Source organism: Rhinolophus sinicus, linkage group LG05 (assembly GCF_036562045.2).
Source record: "Rhinolophus sinicus isolate RSC01 linkage group LG05, ASM3656204v1, whole genome shotgun sequence".
NCBI classification, from domain to species: Eukaryota; Metazoa; Chordata; class Mammalia; order Chiroptera; family Rhinolophidae; genus Rhinolophus; species Rhinolophus sinicus.
Window position 1 is genome coordinate 65,410,076 of NC_133755.1, and position 22,329 is coordinate 65,432,404.

The following is a 22,329-nucleotide window of genomic DNA, read 5'->3' on the forward strand; positions in this document are numbered from 1 at the left end:
TTGACCCAGAGGACTCAGTTTCTTCCCTGAGGCTCACTGATTTAGGAAATAATACCTTTGTCAAGAGCTAGGTTTACTGAGGGCTTACTATGTGCCAGGAACTGTTCTGAGCATTTTGCATATAACTATGTATGCAAATTTTATCAAATCTGTTTTTTGCAGTAATCCAATGAAGTAATATTCCTATTGCCATTTTAAAGATGAAGCTGATATAGTAGTATAAGTAATATGTCCAAGATCATACAGTTATTACATGACAGAGAATTTGAAACCTAGCCTTATGCTTGGTTTTAACCACGCTTCTAACCATTACACTATACTGCCTCCTAGCCAGAAAATGGTTATTTGTCTCAGCAGTAGAGGGGAGCTTATGATCAGAAATTATTTTAAAATTCAACCAAGGTTAAACACCATGTGGTATCCTGGGCTGGATGCTAGCATAGAAAAAGACATTTTGAAGGTAATGTAAGATGAAAGGAAAATGGGTGAGGAGTACATGGAGATTTGCTGAACTATCTAACTTTGCAACTTTTCCATAAACCTAACACTATTGCAAAATAAAGTCTATTTTAAAAATTTTAAACTATAATTCCACATGACAATAGAGTTATCTTCAACAAGCAATGACAGGAGAGAAAAACAGGGAAGGGATTCGCCCTCCCCCGCCCCAATTAAAAGAGATTTAAGACAATCAAATGTATTATTAAAGTATGAACTTTGTTTAGATCTCAGTTCAAACAAACTAGCTGTAAAATAATATTGTTGGGACAAAAGGGGAAACTTGATTATGGACTGGGCATTAGCTAATGCCAAAGAACTATCACTCATTTTTTTAGATGTGATAAAAGCCATGTGGTTATATAAGAAAATGTCCATATTTCAGAGACCTATTCTGAAGTATATTGGGATGAAATGATCTACCGTTTGGTATTTGCTTTTAAGTACTTAAGTAAACTAAGAGAGAAAGAAGACCCCGAATAGCCAAAGGAATCTTGAAAAGGAAGAACAAAGCCAGAGGCATCACATTCCCTGATTTCAAACTATGTTACAAAGTTATAGTAATCAAACAGTATGGTGTTGGCACAAAAACAGTCATATAGATCAATGGAACAGAATTTAGAGCCCAGAAATAAACCCACCATATATATGGTCAATTAATTTACGACAAAGAAGCCATGAATATACAACGGGGAAAGGACAGTCTCTTCAATAAATGGTCGTGGGAAAACTGGACAGTGATATGCAAAAGAATGAAACTGGACTACTATCTCACACCACACAGAAAAACTAACTCAAAATAAATTGAAGGGGGCCGGCCTGGTGGCTCAGGCGGTTAGAGCTCTGTGCTCCTAACACCAAAGGCTGCTGGTTCAATTCCCACACGGGCCAGTGGGCTCTCAACCACAAGGTTGCCAGCACCTTGAGCTGAGCTGCCTCCCGGATGGCTCAGTTGTTGGCTGGAGCACAGGCTCTCAACCACAAGGTTGCCAGTTCAATTCCTTGACTCCTGCAAGGGATGGTGGGCAGCGCCCCCTGCAACTAAAATTGAACACGGCACCTTGAGCTGAGCTGCTGCTGAGCTCCCGGATGGCTCAGTTGGTTGGAGCGTGTCCTCTCAACCACAAGGTTGCCGGTTCAACTCCCACAAGGGATGGTGGGATGTGCCCCCTGCAACTAGCAACGGCAACTGGACCTGGAGTTGAGCTGCACCCTCCACAACTAAGACTGAAAGGACAACAACTTGACTTGGAAAAAAGGCCTGGAAGAACACACTGTTCCCCAATAAAGTCCTCTTCCCCTTCCCCAATAAAATCTTTAAAAATAAATAAATAAATAAATAAATTGAAGACTTAAACATAAGACCTGAAACTATAAAACTCCTGGAAGAAAACATAGGTGTAAGCACCTTGATATGGGTCTTGGTAATGATTCTTTGGATTTGACACTAAAAGCAACTGCCACCAAAAGCAAAAAGAAACAAGTAGGACTACATTAAACTATAAAGTTTCTGCACAGCCAAGCAAAGTAACAACAAAAGACAACCTATTGAAAGGGAGAAACTATTTGCAAATCATGTTATCTGCTAAGAGGTTAATATCCAAAACATAAAGACCTCATACTACTCAATAGCAAACAAAACAACAACAAAAAAAAACAAACAACCCAACTAAAATCAGGCAGAGGATCTGAATAGACATTTTTCCAAATCAGACACACAGATGGCCAGCAGGCATATGAAAAGATGCTCAACATCACTAATCATCAGGGAATGCGATGCAAAACCACGATGAGGCACCACGCACACTGTTAGGATGGTTATCATAAAAAAGATGAGAAATAAGTGTTGGTGAGCATATGAAGAAAAGGGAACCCTTGTGTACTGTTGGTAGAAATGTAAATTAATGCAGCCACGATGGAAAACAGTACAGAGGTTCCTCAAAACCGTAAAAATGGAACTACCATATATGGTCCAGCAATTCCGCTTCTGGGTATTTATCCAAAGAAATTGAAAACACTAACTGAAAATAATACATGCACCACTATGTTCATTGAAGCATTATTTACAATAGTCAAGACATGGAAACAACCTAAGAGTCCATCGATGGATGAATGGATAAGGAAAATATAATACACACACACAAAATATATTATTCCACCATAAAGAAAGTTTGGAAATCTTGCCATTTGTGACAACATGCATTTGTGCCCCTTGGGGGGCATTACACTAAGTGAAATAAGTCAGAAAGAAAAAGATAAATACCATATGATCTTCTTTGCATGTGGACTCTAAAAACAAAACAAAACAGAAAACTGAACTCATAGATTCATAGCACAGAAAACAGACTGGAGGCAGCCGGAGGCGGCGGGAGTGGTGGGCAAAATAGGTGAAAGAGGTCAAAAGGTATAAACTTCCAGTTACGAAATAAATGTCACAGGGATGGAAGGTACAGCTTGGTGACTATAGTTAATACTGCGTTGCATATTTGAAAGTGGCTAAGAGAGTAGATCTTAAAAGTTCTCATCACAAGAAAAACAATTTTTGTAACTATGTACAGTGATGGATGTTAACTAGACTTACTGCGGTGATCATCTCCCAATATTCACAAATATTGAATCATGTTCTACAGCTGAAACTAATACAGTGTTATATGTCAGTACTTAATTAGAGAGAAAAAGATATATAAAGCAAATATGGCAATATATAATTAAGTCTGGCTAATTAGTATTTAGGGATTCATTTCTTCCATTTTTATGTTAGAAAATTCTAATAAATTGTTTTTAAGTTAAAAACATTTCAACCAATGGGGATGAAAACAAGCATGGCTTCCCTGCAGTCAGACAAGGCAGGAGAAGGTCTGGGGTAAGAGCCCAGGTTTACTGGGTGCTTTTTAAAATGAGGAATCTGAGGGTATTACATCTGAGGGATGTTACATAACTTGCCCAAGATCACATAAAGGACGTTAAAGGATACGTTAAATTTCGAAAGGAGGACATGGAGAGAGAGAAGAGAATATTCTAGGTGGGGAAAAAAAGAAATAGAACAAAGGCGTAGAAAGGTGACCCAGAGCACAATGGGTAGGTAGCCTCATTTTGTGGAAACATGGTATTGAGCTGAGGAAGAGGGGGAGATAAGGCATCAAGGCAGCTTTGGGCCATAATTTAAAGACCTGTCAACTCCAGGCTAAGGAATTTATACGACAAGTGACATAAAGCCATAAATGGATTCAGGCTGGAGAGGGTTATAAGCCTGGGGACATCCAGTTGGAGAAGACAGTCCAGGTCCCAAGATGTGCCACGGGAGGAGGAGGAGAGAGGACTGCAGAGCAGAGGTAGAGCCTTCATGATTTGTCAGGTATAAAGGCTGAGGGAAAAACACAGCAAATAAGAAAAGCACGTACACCTACACAGAAAATTCTCCTGCATGTACCTAGCCAGGTCATGCCTCCAACAACACCACTTCAAACCCCCAGGATTCTCAAATCACCTGCCCCACCCTCCTTTCCTATCACTTTTGGTGGACAACCTCTCCCACTTCAGACAAAACAGAAGTCATCGAAAGAAGCCACCTCAACTGTCTACAGGCGCTTGTCTTCACTACTCTACCCCCTTCTTTCAGGATGACTTCCAGGTCCATCGGAACTTAACATGTCACAAAATAATGCTGATTCTACATTAGTGCCATCTTGTGGCAGTAATAATAACAATTATGGTATTTACACTTTACATATTATTCATTTAACCCTCACAACACTCTGTGACATAAGTGGTATCTCCATTTTGCAGAAGTAGAAATTGAGGTCTACCAATGATAAGTGATAGCACTGGGAAGTGACATTATGTCCTCAGCTCCCCAGTCTATAATCTCTACTATATTGTCTCTCTAAATGTCTATCACCAAGAAAATATATGTAAAAAGCTGTGATCTCTTCAATGGAATACTATATAGCTATGAAAGAAAAATAATTCACTAGAGCTATGCAAATCCACCCACATGAATAAATCTAAAAAATAATACTGAGTGAAAAGCACAATTTGCATAGTAACACAAAATAGTATACACTATATAAACTCTAAAACGGTAAAAACTATTCCATGCACTGTTGAGAATACATAAATGTGTGATAAATGTACAAAGACATGCACAGAAGTGATTCATACCAAATTCAGAAAAGTGGTTTCCTCATGGAGGAAAATCAGGAAGAGGGAAAATAATTAAAACAGGAAAGTGTACCAAGAGATTTCAACTATATTTGTAATGTTTTATTTCTTAAGGTAGCTATTTGAAGACTCGTTTTATTAAATTCTATACCTTCTTTTTTTTTTTAAAGAAAGATGTATATACAAAGCAGACATTCTTTTACAGCATGTTTGCAAGTCCACAGATTTCAAAGCACTGTTTCTGCCATCATGTGGCTCCTAAAGATATTACATGCGAACGATTTTCAGAAAATAAAGTTTAGAAAGGGTCATTGCTAATTCTCATGTACAGTATCACATGTCAGTATATTTTACCTTTACTGTTCTGACACCTGCAATGCTAATCATCCCGCTGCCCAATCTTCAATCTCTCCTTCTAAATACAATACTAATCAATTTTTCCTTCCACTTCGTTTATAAAAAGTCGTAAGTTTTCTTCAATTATATTAAACTTGTGGTAAGAAAATATAGTCAATCCTTCGATAAGGGTGCAAAGACTATTCAATAGGGAAAGGACAATCTTTTCAACAAATTGTGGTGGGAAAAGCTACATACACATGCAAAAGAATAGATTTGAACTCCTACCTCATACCATATACAAAAATTAACTCCAAATGGGTCAAATAAAACTCTCCATAGAAAACACAGAGGAAGGAAGCAGCATGACATTGGATTGGGCAATGATTTCTTGGATATGACACTAAAATCACAGGCAACAAAAGTAAACATAGACAAATGAGATGTACATCAAGATGAAAAACTTTTGTGCATGAAAGGACACAATCAACAGAGCTAAAAGACAAGCCAAGGAATGGGAGAAAGTATTTGCAAATCATATATACGACAAGGAATTAATAACCACAATCTATAAAAAACCCCATACAACTCAACAAAAACAAAATACCCAATCAGACTGAAAAATGGGCAAAGGACTTGAATAGACTCTTCCCCAAATGCGATATACAAATAGTCAACGAGCACATGAAAAGATGTTCAACATCACTAAACCATCAGAGAAATGCAAATCAAAACCACAATGAGATGCCACTTCATACCCATTAGGATGGTTATAAAAACAAGAACAGAACAAATGTTGGGGATGCAGAGAAAACTGGAACCTTTCTGCACTGTTAGTGGGAACATAAAATGGTGCAGTCACTATGGAAAACAGTATGGCAGTGCTCAAAAAAATAAAAAATAGAGTTACCATATGACCAAGAATTGTACTTCTGGGTATGTATCTAAAAGAATTGAAAATAGCAAGAAATATTTGCACATCCCTGTTTACAGCAGTATTCATGATGGCCAAAAGGTGAAAGCAACCCAAGGATCCACCAATAAATGAATAAACAAAATGTGGTATATACACACTAATGGATTATTCAGTCTTAAGAAGGAAGAAAATTCTGACACCTGCTACAACACGGATGAACCTTAAAGACATTACACTAAGTGAAATAAGCCAGTCACAAAAAGATTAATACTGTGTGATTCCACTTACATAATGTACCTAGAGGAGTCAAATCTATAGAGACAGAAAGTAGAATGGTGGTTTCCAGGGGCTGGGAAGAGAGAGATGGAAAGTTAATAGTTTAATGGGCGCAGTTTCAGTTTTGCAAGACAAAAAGAGTTCTGGCAATGTGAATGTATTTAAGCCAATGAACTATACACTTGTATTTCACCACGATTAAAAAAAAAGGCTCCAAAACTGTAAAATGACAACCTAAATCCTTTATAAAGGATTCTAATCCTTTTCATTTTTCAGATGAAGAAACAGAATTCAAATCCCACATGTAAGAGAGCCAAGAGCAGAATCCAGGTGTACTATTTCCTAGTACGTATATAGCTTACTACAAAAAAACAAACAAAAAAACTAAGTATAAGAGGAAAAGACTGACAGACGCAGGTTAAGTGGGACAAAGACAACAAAACAGGCAGAATCACAGGTAGGAAAAGAATGAAGGGGGAATTCCAAGAACACTGTTACATAATTTGTGTTGCTGGAGTAGAAGTCTGAAACTATCATTTATCTTGCTCTGCGTAGATTTTGAATTCTGCGGAAATTCCCATATAAGGTAGTTTGTTCATGGTTATTTCCTCAAGCGACATTACAACTCCCCATCTGTAAAGAGATTAGGCATTTGGGAGAAGATTCTTTGGCAATGGAATATATATATGTGGTTTCCTTTCTTAATGGTTAGATTTGCCAAGATATGTCATCCCACCCAAATATGGTTTAGCATCTAGCAGTCACCACACATTTTCCTGTGGTCACTACTGGTGGTGGTGATAAAGGTCAGTATGACTTTACTGTTTTCCATAAATGGCCCTTTAGTCAATAATGTCCTCAGACGATATGGTAATGTCTTTTTACTTTTTTTTTTCCCCAAGTCAAGTTATTGTCCTTTCAATCTTAGTTGTGGAGGGCGCAGCTCAACTCCAGGTCCAGTTGTCGTTGCTAGTTGCAGGGGGCGCAGCCCACCATCCCTTGAGGGACTCAAGGAATCGAACTGGCAACCTTGTGGTTGAGAGCCCACTGGCCCATGTGGGAATCAAACCGGCAGCCTTCGGAGTTAGGAGCATGGAGCTCTAACCGCCTGAGCCACGGGGCCGGCCCCCTTACTTTCTTTTAAAGAGCAGTCCTGCCTTTTATGTATGGTACCTTTCTTCCACAGAGTTTTCCATCTTAGGTGAAGCTGCTCTTCTCCCACCGTAATTTCTCCAGTGGCTTCAAAGCAGAGCCTCTACCTTTGACGTTTTAGGATGAGTCTTGCTACCTTTCTCTTAGATGTATACTGTGCAATTTGATAGCCATTAGCCACATGTAGCAACTTGAAAGGTGGCTAATCCAAATTGAGATGTGACTTAACTGTAAAATACACACAGGATTTCAAAGATTTGGTTCACAAAACATGTACAATACCTCCAATAAATTTTTAGTATTATTACATGATATGTGTATAGTTTGGACATGATAACAGTTTGGCACATGGAATTAAATAAAATATACTATTAAAATTAATTTCATGTTTCTTTTTGTATATGGCCACTAGAAATTTTAAACTACACATGCGATGTGCCTCACATGATACATTTATTGGATAGCACCACTCTAGATAATGTAATAAGCTCTGTTTACTGAATAAAGAAATGCAGCCCAGAAAGCATTTTGAGGAGGAGGCAGACCCTGTCCAAACTTAGGGGAAAAGGAATCCTTGAATGCTTTATTTCTAACCAAGCAGCAAGGGGAGTGGCAGCCTGCGCTAGACTCCTGGCTCTCCCTCTTACCAGCCAGGGCAAACTTCTTCACGGACAGGTTAGATTCTTCATCTATAACAGGCATCTTAGGAAACCCCCTCACATTACAAAATCCTGTATTTTACACTTAAATCACATCCCAATTTGGATGAACCACATTTCAAGTTGCTACATGTGGCTAATGGCTATCAAATTGGACAGCATAGGTCTAAGTGAAAGGTAGTGAGACTCACCCTAAAACAACAAAGGTAGAGGCTCTGCTTTGAAACCACTGGAGAGGACTAAAAAATAGAAGGAAAACATTTTAGCACTTAGCAACAAGAAGTGCATTCTCAGTAAGCTTCCCTTTCTTTTAAGACCTTGGAAATCCTGTGGACACGTTCAATAGCTGATTTAGTCATCTTGGGCTTAGTCATGGAAAGTCTAGATTCCAATTCTCTTTTTTTCCTTCCTCTTCACTCTAATTACTTCCACAGAATTCACCCTTACAGGGCAGGGGTGTGTGGGGAGCTTTCTAGGCAAAATCTATCCCCTTCCCCACAGCTGCATTATCTATTCCTACCACTTGTCTGCCATATTTTCTCATTTCTCCTCTCCTGGCCCATGTTTTAGCAAATCATTAAAATTAGCTTCAAAATTCTGGCTGCTGCTCATTTTCTCCGTAGGATTGTTATCCACTGCTCACTGCTACTGCCTAAGTGTAAACGGTGGGGCTGGGGAATGGAGAAGAAGGACCAACTCCTGCCAGATTTCCTCCTTACCATCCCTTTAAAGAAGATGGAGGATGTGACAGAATCGAAGGGGGAAAGGGAAAGAGAAAGGGAAAGCATTCGTGGTAAGAAAAGGTCAGAGAATGGGGAGATGATTTAAGAAAGAAAACAGAAAATGCAAGAGAAGAAGGTCTTTGCAGCAGTAGTCAGGCTGTGGGTGGCTTCAGAGAGGTTCCGCCATCTGTTTGGAAACTGACCCTCAAAAAGTTACACACATAATTACCACATGACTCAGCAATTCCACTTCCAGGTACACACTCCAAAGAATTGAAAGCAGGCACTCAAAATGGATACTTTTACATTTATGTTCATAGAAGCATTATTCACAATAGCCAAAAGGTGGAAACAACCCAAGTATCCTTCAACAAATGAATGGATAAACAGAATGTGCTACATCCATACAATGAAATAATATTGGTCCATAAAAAGGAAAGAAGTTCTGATACATTCTACAATGTGGATGAAACTCTAAGAAGAAGCCAGACACACACAGCAGATCATATGTTGTATGATTGTACTTATATGAAACACATAGAAGAGGCAAATTCACAGAGACAGAAAGTGGATTAGAAGTTTTCAGGGCTTGGGAGGACAGAACGGGGAGTTAATGCTGAATGGGTGGGGTGATGAAGTTTTAGAAATAGATATTGGTGATGGTGGTACAACATTGTGAATGTAATTAATGTCAATGAATTTTATACTTAAGATGGTTAAAATGGCAAATTTTATAGTATATGTATTTTACCACAATAAAAAAAATGGGGAGGGGCGGTAACATTTGTTGACCACCTAAATCCCACCAAATATCAAGCTAAGATCTTTTCACATACATTATGTCAGTTAATCCTCACTACTCACGGACTAGGTATTACTGCCATTTACAGATGAGGAATCTGGACTCAGATTGTCAATTTTTCAGAATCATACAAGTGGCAGAAGATTTGAACCCCAAGGCTGGCAGTTCTAAAACCCATGGTCTTTCAACTATACCAAAGTGTTTCAGAGATAAACAGGCTCAGTGAATAAGTGAGAAAGGCAGATTCTCCTGGTAGGTCTGAAACTGTCCAATTAGTGACAAGAAAAACCATGAACAGCTAAACCCAAAGAATCAGGTTTTTAAACACTTTTCTAGGCTGCAAATAAACATCTGTGCAGTAGCAAAGAAATTTCATTTTAGCATAGTTTTTAAGCTCTATGAATATATTGCTAAGAGAATATCTGCCTCTTCTCTCTTCCCACCCAGAATATTTGGTAAAATGTATTTTTCAATTCTTCGTGTTCTCTATATATCCTATCCCAAACTCTCATCTGGGGTGTTAAGAGTATCTACCCCCCCATACCTCCCAGTCTCAACAATACCATCATATATTTGTAGCAATATCTGGTACATAAAATACTTTCCTATACATCACCTCATTTAATTCAGTCAATCACTTGGCAAGACATCAATCAACATCTCATATGTCCCAGAAGTGCCGCACTAACTGGGAGCTAAAATGTGACCCAGTGTACAGGCAATTACAGGAGCACTGCTCCTATGCACATTTTTCTTCTGAAAATAAATGGATTAATCAATATGTTGGTAAGAACTTTTGGGCAAGACCCAGTTCAAATTCACTGTAAGGCCTCTACATTAAAAAGAAATAAAACTAAAAAAATTTTTTTACGAATTTATTGACATATAGTTGACATACAATTAAAGTCCCCTTCATGGCCTTATGTTTTTTTCTCTGGGAACTCTCAGAGCTGTTGACATCAAGAAGTTGTCAATGAGACTTAGGACTCTTCCCTACCTCTCTGACAAAGCCCAGGTTCAAGCTGTCACCACGTCACTTTGCCGAGACCTCAACTGCAGGACGTTCACACATCTGGTCCCACCAACTAGAACCATTTCTCAGTCATCTCTGTATCCTCAGAACCCAGCAAAGTGCTCAGCGTGGAGCCAGCAAGTCAAAAGCCACCTGAATGAAGGATGCTGACACAACCTTATATGGTACCGCATCTCCACTCTGTCTGGTCTGCCCAGTCCGTCCTCTATTTTACTGCTATCACTTCACTGCAAAATCGCCCCAAAAGTTTTTACTGTGTCCAAGACCAGTACTCCACGTGTACCCCCCATCACTCTCATCCCTCAAACACATCTTACGTCCTATAGCACATTAGATGCCTTCTGGAATTTCTTGCATTCATTCAACTCTCATTTATTGAGCACTTGGTGCTCGGGGCTCTGGTCATACAGAAGCGAGCAATGAAGACAAAGCCCCAGCTTCACCGACACTCCAGTCTTGGGAAAGGGCAGGAAAGACCTGGCATCTGAAAGACGGAGGGCCTAAGGGCAGGGCACAGACGAAGCACGCCCTGCAGACCAGGTTTTATTCCAGATGCGATGGAAAGGCAATGGAGGACCTGCACAGAGAAGTAAAACTGACCCACAAACCTTTGCTCAAGCTGTCGCCAATACTGCCTGAAATACTCTTTCCCATCATTTTTCAAATGTTGAAGGATACTAATGCTTCAAAGTCCAACTCAAAAACCACCAACTAAATGGTGCTATCCTTTAGAATTATAGGTCACTCCTCCCTTTGGTTATCCCCCAAAACTTGACAGCATTCATGCTGGTCTGATTATGTGTGGTTAGTTGTGTGAATTTTTTTAATAGCACTAACTGTGTATGTGTATCCAGAGTATTTTATTCATTTTTTATTTTATGTACCATGCACATCGCCTTGTTGTTTGCAAACTACAGTATGTACCCTTTTTAGTAATCTGAAAGAGCAAATTAAAGTGATCATCTTCTTTTCAACTTTTTCTTTCTTGTCCCTGGAAAAAAACTTCTCCTACCATGTTTCCCCGAAAATAAGACCTAACCGGTAAATAAGCCCTAGCATGATTTTTCAGGATGACATCCCCTGAACATGAGCCCTAGTGCATCTTTTGGAGCCAAAATTAATATCAGACCCAGTCTTATTTTCAGGGAAACACAGTAATCACTATAACTATTCCATATTTCAGGATTATGTTTATATACATGAAACGCATATAAAAATACGTAATATATGTAAGAGACTCCCTGATATATCAGCCCATTCTAGATCACAGGTATAGTCTCTCAAGGTTATCATGTACTTGGAGATTAACTATAAGGTTTTCATAAATACATTAAACACCTAAGGAAATTAACTATGTTAGGCAGATCATGTGTAAGACACAAGATTTTTTGGGCGTGAATAATCACTTCTTAATAAATGCTTTACAAATGTAGATTTGGTGCAACAAGCTCCTTTAAAAATAGCCTGCTGGTTTTTAAACGGAGTTATGTAGATTGATAAGAGAAACTCCTCAACTAGTTGTAGCTGCTTTTTTCCCACCATGGCAAGACAAAAGTTCACTAACTTTAGTGTTAAACACTTTTTTTAAGACCCTAGGCAGAATTTTGGTTACAAGTATTTAATATAATGAAATGGCAAAAAGCATTACCATGGTCTTTTATAGTATAAGTCTCTACAGGACCATAAACTTTATGACACTTAACATTATCAAGGTTGTTAATGTTTTCTTGCAAACATAAGAGTATAGCCTCCCTTCCTCACCCACTTTTACTTTGTAACTAATAAAAGATGAACTTGCTTTTACATGTATTCAATAATTAAATATACACCCACACAAAGTAAGACCCACAACCATTACCCTCTGAAGCAGGGAGGAGAAAAAAAAATTAATGGATATGGCTAGAAGCTACTATTAATACAACTTACCCAAGACGCTTTCTGTTATTGTATATGCAAGTTTAGACAGGCCTCTTTTAGATTTGCTTTAAAAAACTGAGATAGACCATAAGGAAAACAAACCTGAAATACAATCTCCTGTGTTTGGCTGGTCTAGGCCGTCACATCCACTTCTTCTCTCTAACTTTTCTCAAGCTTCCACTCCTCCATCATAATCACTTGGCACACACAGCCCCACCTCTGCAAAAAGCAAGCTGGTATTCCAAGCACTTTACCTGATGTGCCTCCACGCTCCCTTCCTCTTAACTCCTTTCTGGTACTTTAGCTCTTGTTTCCACTCATTTATCAGGGCTTGGGAAACCAGTTTCACATCACAGTGAATTATCTTTAAAAGCATCTGCTTCCTATACTGTATAGTAGTACTTCCTCATCTTAACTGTATCTGTTGCCTTGAACTATATTTAAGCCAATGAAACCAAGCTGAGGTTTTTTTTTTTCCTGCATTCAGTCGAATCATGTGACCTGGTGTTACACGATAACCCCACAGTTCTCAAGCAACAGGACAACACCCCTAAATGTCATAACTCATATCCTGTTGAGTTGTTTTATATACTTGACTAAGTTAAAAATTCATCCAATTTATTGAAAGTTTATTGAAAGCATTTGGAATGTGCAGAAAAATACTTAGAAAAATGAATAACCGATCAGCATAGACAGAGGTGAACTTTCATAAGTGGACAGCCTCCACCCTTCTGGATCTTGACGAGACCTACACGTTTGAATTAACAGCTTCTAAGTCTCCTCCGTGTGCGTTACCACTTGGCTGTCCAGCAGCCCGTCTTTATCTTCCTGCTGGCACAGCCCAATGTAGAGACAGGCCAGTCAAGTTCTGTCTGGCTGAGCGGTGTCAACAGTCCCTTCTGTCCCAGGTCTGATCCTTGACAACCCCATGCAGAGAAGGAGCAGGGCCCATGCTGCTGAGGCCTCACACATTCACCCGAGTCCCCTCCCAGGCCTCCTCGGGGCCACGTTTCCACAGGAGAATAATATAGGGATCTTTAGTTGAGATGATGCAGGAACCCGGAGCAATTCACGCAGCCTTCCTGTTTCATGAATGAAGGTTCCTTGCACCGACTCATGAAGCAGTAAAACAGCTCACCTAAGGCAAGCTAGAGGCAGACAAAGTTCTGAAATGCAGGGTCTACGCAGCACAGCCGGCGGGCGTGTGGGGAGCACACCACACAGGCGTCACCTTCATGTTACTCTAAAACCAACCATCAGAACTGCTTTTCTCACACAATACTCAATGGTGTCCAATTCCAGCCAGAACATTTTTCTGGCTTTGATTTATTGCCTTTCTTTTGGGAGGTGGGAGTGGAACGTAGAAGGAAGTGGGACGTGCAAAGGCTGTTTGTGGTGAGAAGCAGCCCCCTCACCCCATTCCCACCAGGAACAGCCCCCCCCACACAGATATAAACCCTGGAAAGCAGCCACGGTCTCCCCTGGGAGAAAGAAAATAGAACGGAAGTCTTCTGAGCTAAAATTCTCTCTAAGAAAGTAACTTATGTTATTGCAATTAAAACCAAGAAGAGAGAAACATTGGACTTTTTTTGTGCCCCAATTCTTTATTGATCACCATGCACTGTGAAGGAAATAAACAGCATATTATGACAGACAAAGCGGGGTACACACTGGTAGGGTGACCAGGAGAAGTCTGTATGTCCCTGTAGCTACTGTCTCGCTCCCCTCCTCCTCTCTTCAGACAAATTTTTCTAAGTGCAGCCTCACTTCCCATTTACTCTTCAACCCACTGCGGTCTGGAAACATCTCTTATTAAGGTCAAATCATCTCTTAAAGAAGAAATCCAGAAGGCAATTTTTGAGCTTTATCTTACATTTGGAATTTATAAACAATGAACGCTCCCCTGGAAATTTTCAATTCCATTCCCGCAGTTTCCAGACCATTGCCCTGGAATCTCTGTTCTCATCCAGTCATTCTCCTCTGCAGGACCCTCTCCCTCTGCCTGCCTTTTCGGGATGGCAGCCCCCCTAATTCTGGCCTGACTCCCCACTTGTCTCATTGCGCACATTCTCCCTGATGATTTCATCACCTCTCATGACTCCACTACTTCCTCTGTGTTAGCAACACAACACCAGCCAGACCTTTCTCTTGAACTTCAGTCATACAGCAAATTGTCTGTTGGCTGTTTCCACGGAGACACCCTTCTAACAGACAGCTCAAACTCAAGATGACTATAAAACCATTCATTCCCCTCTCCCCCGCCAATCTGGCTCTTCCTCTTGATATGCCCTTTCTCAGGTATGGACATTATCCAACCAAGAGCTAGAAATCTCCTGGTCATATTTACCTTCTTATCTTCAAAGCATCCATTTCTCATTTTAACTCTTAAGTAGTTTTCCAATTTGTCCATCTGTCCCCCGTCACTCTCATTGTTGGCTCGGCCACAGTCCCAGGCCTCAGGATTACTCACTTCTTCAGCTGCTGCAGCCTCCTAACCAGGTGACCTCCCACCAGCCTGGTCCCTCCCCGGCAAACAAATCTACGAGACCCAGTCGGCAAGTGATCTCTCTAAGGAACCTGGTGTCTAAGGAACTTGCTTCAACTCTCCAGTGGCTCCCGCTGCATTGAGCACAAAGCCCCTTCAGGAAGCACACAAACCCTACATCACCTGGCCCATCTATTTCCCCAAATCCTCGTCTCTGGATACTCCCTGCCACTTGCTTTATGCAACCCAGCAGCGACACACACACACACACACACACACACACACACACACACACAAACACTGTGGGCCCTCATCTCAATGCTGCTGCTTATACTGATTCCTCAGCCTGGACTATCTTACCCCATGTTCCCTTCACTAACTCTAACATCCTTGTACAACTGAGGCGAAGCATCAGGTTTTCAAACAACCTGTCCTAGCCCTTCCCCTGTCTGGATTCAGCACTCCTCCTTGGGGCTCCCATGAGGCCTCACTTCTATTGCAGGAGTTTCTTTTTCTAATCTCCTTGCAGGTAGGAGCTAGATTCCTACTCACCGCATGCCCCTTGCGCCTATGCCCAGCGTACACACTCAGTATTTAATGACGGTAACTGAGCCGGCAGGAGAGGCACTGTCCTTCTCTTACAGATAAGAAAATGATGCTCAGAGAGAGGTTACATGACTTTTTAAAAGTCACCCAAAAAGAAGTCTAAGAATGGAACTTAGAATGCAAAAGCACACTAGCTAAACTGAAGTCTTCCTTCAAAGCAAAAAGCCTCTCAAGAGCTAAGTACGATGGGAGAAGGGAATGCATTTAGTTTTTCATGCTGCTACCCTAGCGCCTGGCAAGGTGCTGCTACCCGGCATATAAATATTGGTTGGCTCACTAAGATTATGGAGAGAGGGTCACTTTCATTCATAAACTGTGCAAGAGTGGGTTTGCTTCTCTCCAGCAGATGGAGCTACAGTTCCGAATTATTGCCAGCGACAGATTGGTGCACTGGTAAAAGACCCAGCCTTTTTCATCCATCTGTTGCCATGCTTCTTTTTTCCTTTATAAGTCTCACACAAACATAAAGAAAATCGGGATAAATGTTTTCCATAGAATACTCTCTTAATGGACACAGACCTATTTTATAACCTGTTCAATGCCCTTGCATGTCTTTCCTCTCTGGCCTTTTAAACACTCTGGGGTAGTTTCACCCAACGTGATTTGCCCAGTCTGTCAAGTGTTACCAGATTTTTCCATCTTTGTATACTCTCCTTAGGTCCCAAATATGGAACACATTTATAACCCAACAGGATCATCATATTCATCTCTATACATACGCTATGTCAGAGTGAGAGGGCCCTGATGGCAGAGTGGGAACCCCAGAACTAATTTATAGGGGAACAGCTGTTCATACCTAACTAAGCATTCATTTAAACAGGGTGTGCTTAGGTATGCCAAGTCAACACTTCAAAACTACATGAAAGCCCTATTCCTCTCCTGAAACTAACTCTTCTCCACAAAAGGCACCACCATTCACCCAGTGGCTAAAGCCAGCAACATGGGAATCATCCCTAACTCAGGAAACATCCTCTCAAACCACCCAATGTCCAAATGCCAAGTCCCTTCTTTTCTGCCCTTTAAACCTCTGAGTCTATTCACTTCTTTCTATTCTTGTGGACAGTCCCTGCTTGTAGCACCGTCACCTCGCATTGGATTAATGTGACAGCCTTCTAACGGGCCTCTGACCTTCCACTCTTTCCTGATCACTGTCCCCAACCCACCCCCTTCCAGAGCCATCGCAACACTGCCTTCTGGGCAGTACACACACCTCCTTCCTCTCTGTTTCAGACCCAGCTCACCTGATCACGTAACAGACTGACTAGACATAGTGTCCCCATCCCCAGCCAGCATGACCAGTCTTCGTTTAGGCACTGGACCTGAACTAATCAGATTCTATTTCTCGAAAACTAGAAATCTGAGTTGCAGTCCCCCCTTACCCATGATTTCGCTTTTCCTATCTTCAATTACTCATGGTCAACTATGGTCAGACAATATTAAATGGAAAATTCCAGAAATAATTTGTAAGTTTTAAATTGCACACCATTCTGAGTACAGGGATGAAATAGCGCACCATCCCACTCTGTCCAGCTCAGGATGTGAGTCATTCTTCGCACAGCGTATCCATGCTGTTTATGCTACCTGCCCGTTAGTCACTCCGTTATCAGAGAGGAGACAGAAAGTTATCAGAGAGAGGAGAGAAGAGACAGAGGGACCACAATCACATACCTTTTATTACAGTATATTGTTATCATTGTTCCATTTTATTATCGTTTACCTCTTATTGAGCCTAATTCATAAATTTAACTTTATCATAGGCTGTCTCAGTTATCAGATTAGTTATCAGAAAGACGTGAGAAGAGAGACGAAATATCCCAATCACATAACTTTTATTACAGTATATTGTTATAATTGTTCTATTTTACTATGGTTCATCTCTTGCTGAGCCTAATTCATAAATTAAACTTTATTACAGCCATGTACATATATATATGTATATATATATGGTTCAGTACTATCTGCGGTTTCAGGCATTCATTGGCAGGGGGTGGGGGTGTCTTGGAACATATCCCCCGCAGATAAGGGGAACTACTGTACAGACTAATATTCTGCAGGTGGAACAAGTCAGCTAATGGTCTTACCCTACAGAGAAATTCCGCAAGTTCTGCTATGATGCCAGGAGTTGCTCTAGTTGTTTGTCCTCTCAGAGACCAGGACATTAAGCCTGTTCTTCAGTTCTGGGAGCCACCCTACTATCTTTCCAGTACATTCCTTTTTAGCTTATGTTTGCCAGAGTCAATTCCTGTTATGTGTAACCAAGGAAACCTGAGTAGCAGAAAGAACGGTCTGAGCCTGACAAGAAGCCCCTTCCTGCCGGCTGCTGCTGCTCCCAGCCAGCCCTGCCGGGGCCCACCCCCCAGCTGCCACGTTCTCAGCCAGCCGCGGGGACCCACCTACACATCTCAGCATCCTCCTTTCTCTTCCCTCGTCGCCTTTGCACCTTCTGCTCTTCCTTCCTAGAATGTCACCTCAGGCTGTTTCCCATTTACCAGGTGAGATTCAGTCTAGATGTCACTTCCTTTGGGAAATTTTCCCAACGTCCCTCAAACTGGTCACTGATGCACCCAGAGGGTCTGGTACCCCTAAAATAAAGCTTTACATCCTGAACTGTATGTGCCTAATTCCTCATTAGTCTTACCCCAAATGGAAGTTTACTGTACGTGCTAATTCTTATTCAGAGATCTCCCACACCTAACCACACACCTGGCAGACAGCAGACTCTCATAAATATGTCTCAAACAAATGAACAAACTAGAAAATTAGAAGTCCACTTCAACAATTCAAATTAGTAATGAGGGAAGAGTAACAGAAGTTTAGGAATAAACATATTCCTTGGGAACCATGAGTCCCTGAACAGTCAATGTTAAATTCATTTTATTTTAACACTAATTCATCTACAAAATCCCACAAATGCATACCAAAGGTGACACGGCATAATGAATCCAGGGTGCTAACCCGAATTTAAGATTGAATTTATTCTTATAGAAAGGACTTCCCTACGTCATCATTTTTCTTGAGAGCTAGATTAAATAATTATTTATGTAACATGGGCTAAAACAAACAGTTTTCATATTTATGACAGCTGAAATGATTTTAAGAGTTCAACTAAAGCATTAACCTGTTAATTAAGGGAATCTCTGAGAATAGGGGTAGAGGAAAGCATAGATATTTCATACTCCATATGGTCAAAATCTTATAACACCACCAAATTATACTGTTAAGTCTAACATTTGAAAATTATTTCAAAATAAAAGTGCTTCCATTTAAAGGGAGTATAAAAAATAGGATTGGATATATGGGTTAGAAATATATGAAACAAGTTTTTACATTCCCAAGTGCAATGCATGTGCTGTGATAAAAAAATAATTTAATAGAAGAAGGAAGATGAAATGAGTCATAATTAGAAATTGCTGATGACTAACTGGTAATTTTATTACATATTTCACTATAGTATCATAACATATAATCTCATGAGCTCATTCAACAGTCACTTGGTAAGAGGAAAGAAGAGATGAACAAGATTTTGTTTTCCAGAAAAAATAGATTTTCATTTTTTCAGTGCTGCACCAAAATACTTTGTAAGTTCCCAGAAACATAAAACAGTCGTTTAAAAACATCTGAAGCACCTTTCTCTCTTATTTAAAAAACAAAGTACTATAATATAGAGAAATTGACATTTATTGAGAATATAAAGGGGTAAAACAGTTAGTAAAAATTAATTTTTGAGCCAACGCAAGTGTTAACTTATTATTACCCACTTTGTACCACTAAAGCAGGGGTGAGAGGCAAAGTGTGGGGACAGAGCCCCAGAGAGTAGTTTACAGGCTCTCGGCCTCACGTGGAAGGGTGCTGGCTCGGGTGGTGGATAGCCATCGCTGTGGCTGATTGGCCCTCGGCTGTGGCCGGTTAGCCGATTGGCCGCTGGTATAACTGCTGTGGCTACGAAGGAGAGCCGAGGACTGCCGAGGAGCCGAGCAGAGCCGAAGAGAGCGAAAGAGGAGAGTGGAGGAGAGTGGAGGAGAGTGGAGGAGAGTCGTTGGTCGGTTGGCAGAAAGGCGGACGGCAGGTCACGCGTCCGGTGGGCCCAGCCTCCAGTGAGACCATAGTGGTATGACTCCCCTACCTATGGCTCCGTGGGTGTTCCTTTTTGGCCTCACCATATCCTGCGTTCTTGTGTGGGGAGCGGGAGCAGAGACCCCGCAGGCCGCCCCGCACGACAAATGGCGCAGCGAGCAGGGTCTCCCGCAGGACAAATGGCGCAGCGAGCAGGGTCTCCCGCATGACACAAACACACACCTATAAATTAAAAACTTCCCTTCATTTTCATTTCAGTAAATATGTAGCCAGTGACTACCATGTAACTTTGACTGCTGTAGGCACAAAAGATGAGTAAGACATGGCCCCTGCCCAGGAGTACCTTCCTAGACTGGGAGATACACACAAAGCACAGAAATATTCTGTGGAATAGGAGAGGTAGTGTTTACTAAGAGCTATAGGTTACAGCAGCAGCAGGAAAGGCTTTACAGAGTAGGTAACTGAAGTCTGTATTGGCGTGCTCACAAAGCAGAAGAGAAGGAAAAGGACATTATCAAGAAAAGGAGTAACTTGAAAAAGCACCAGATCAGTCAGGCACTGTGCTAGGTCTCAGGGAACAGGAATAAGACAGTTTTACAGCTTTTAATGAGCTTATGGTTCAGTGGGGAGACAAGTAAGGGCCACTGGTTATAAAACGATATGCTTAGGGCACTGATAGCTCTGAAAGATCATACTGTGTTCCCAGTTTCCAATCCATCTTCAAGGAATTTCGACAGATGAGTCCAGATCAAACAGTGTCAGGAAACGTGAAGCAGTAACAGATAAGTGTCCTTGTTTGAGGTAGTCATAAACCCCTGAGGGAGCCCTCCCTGTCCTGTGAGTACTGTATCACTCCTCTCTATCTCTTTTTAGGATATTTACCATATGCTGCCATGTAGCATGGGATTTTTTGCTGCTCCCTACTTGAGTATAACTTCTGAGACCAGGAGCTTTGTCCCTTACCTTTTCAACCACTGCAGTGTAAGGTGTAAGACTCAATTGTCAAAGGCACTTTAAAAATACTTGTTAAGGGGCGGCCGGATGACTCAGTTGGTTAGAGCACAAGCTCTGAATAACAGGGTTGCCGATTCGATTCCCCCATGGGCCAGTGAGCTGTGCCCTCCACAACTAGATTGAAGACAACGAGCTGCCGCTGAGGCAGCCAGATGGCTCAGTTGGTTAGAGCGCAAGCTCTCAACAATAAGGTTGCCAGTTCAATTCCCACGTGGGATGGTGGGCTGCACTCACTGCAACTAAGACTGAAAAAAAATGGCAACTGGGCTTGGAGCTGAGCTGTGCCCTCCACAACCAAATTGAAGGACAACTGATGGGTCCTGGAAAAACACATAGTTCCCCAATATTCTCCAATTACAAAAAAAATAAACTTGTTAAATTGAACTACAACTGGTACTGACTTCTCCCACCCCCTTACAGGGTCAATAAAACAGGGTGAAGAAAACCTGGTAACTGGTACCTCTTGTTCATGTACATAAATCCTAAAACCTTATACAAAACAGAAGTACAATGATTAGAGAAAACCAATTGATAATAATCCTGTCACTGCTGTAAGACTGACACCGATGTTACCACCAGACCTTTCCCCAGCTCCCAAGCCTTCTGCTCATGTGACATCTCACCTGCCAAGAAGAACTTCAAATCCTACCTCAGGTAACTTTGTTTCCTGATGCAGGCATTGAGCACATGTGCCTGTTTGCACTATCGTGCTACTTTTTTCTGTTCTGTTGGCAACCTCATTTGGTTTTGGCTACAGAACAAAGAATGCTATATTTTACCTTATCCAAATACAAAATACCACACTCACACACACAAATACACCAAAGAAAGACTAAACAACCCTGATGACTCAAGACTGATTTCTGGAATAGTCATTACAAATCAAAACATAAAATTCTTTAAAGAGAAAAAGAAACAGTGCCCAAAACGAAGATGAAAAAAGAAGGGCTGCAGCTAAAACCACCTCTGCAAGGCAGTATTCAGTCTAGACCTATTCAGTCCAACAGGCTGACTACAACAAAATGTTGTCAGACGTAAAATCTGAAGGAAGGAAAAAGAACTGGAGCACGACATCAGAGCAAAAGGGCCCCTGGACAAATCTCAATGAGAAATGTTTCTGAAGAAAAAGGAAGAGCCCTGAACATCTGGATGGCTAACGTAACTTGAAACAAGAAGTAACTGTCAGTGTCTGCTAAGTATGGGCTCTGTGGACCTAAGGACAGCAAAACTATTCACTATTTCAAGCTCATTTGGGGAGGACTGGGTTTTAGGTACCACACAGCCATCAACACCAAGCTTGCTGACTTCTGTTCATTGTTTGAAGAATAGTTAGTTCACATTCTAAAAAGCATATGTTTCCAAAAGTATCAAAAAATATACTACTCCAGGTTTAAAAATCCCACCCCCCTTCCTCTGACCTTGAAGGGGAAGTTACAAATGATAAGACACACGAGTGAGGGGAAAAACAGTGGGGGGTTATTTATATGATTGATAACTCCAACTACGACAAGAGGAAAATTCTGAGATGGTCTAAATTAAATTACAGCGGCCAAAGAGTGATACAGAAATGGGAATAATTAACCAATCAATAGCTGTGAGCCAATTAACAAAAGACTGCTCACATTCCTGAATGTATGTCAGAGCTTTGAATCAACTTCTAGGCATCTATTAGCAAACC

General features: G+C 40.9%; 1 protein-coding gene across 5 annotated transcripts in view; it reads right to left on the reverse strand.

Moving 5' to 3' along the window:
- The window catches only part of LIMS1 (LIM zinc finger domain containing 1), a 154,066-nt gene that overhangs the window by 90,570 nt on the left and 41,167 nt on the right, over positions 1-22,329 (reverse strand). The window contains exon 1 of one of the 5 annotated variants that reach the window (XM_019715013.2): positions 12,727-12,866. The exons of 3 other annotated variants lie outside the window; for them this stretch is intronic. In XM_019715013.2, coding sequence (XP_019570572.2) covers positions 12,727-12,848 — 122 coding nt within the window. In that variant the 5' untranslated portion in view covers positions 12,849-12,866. Of the gene's footprint in view, positions 1-12,726; positions 12,867-22,329 lie in introns of those variants that run through there. One more of the 5 variants, XM_074332323.1, reaches the window with a different exon arrangement.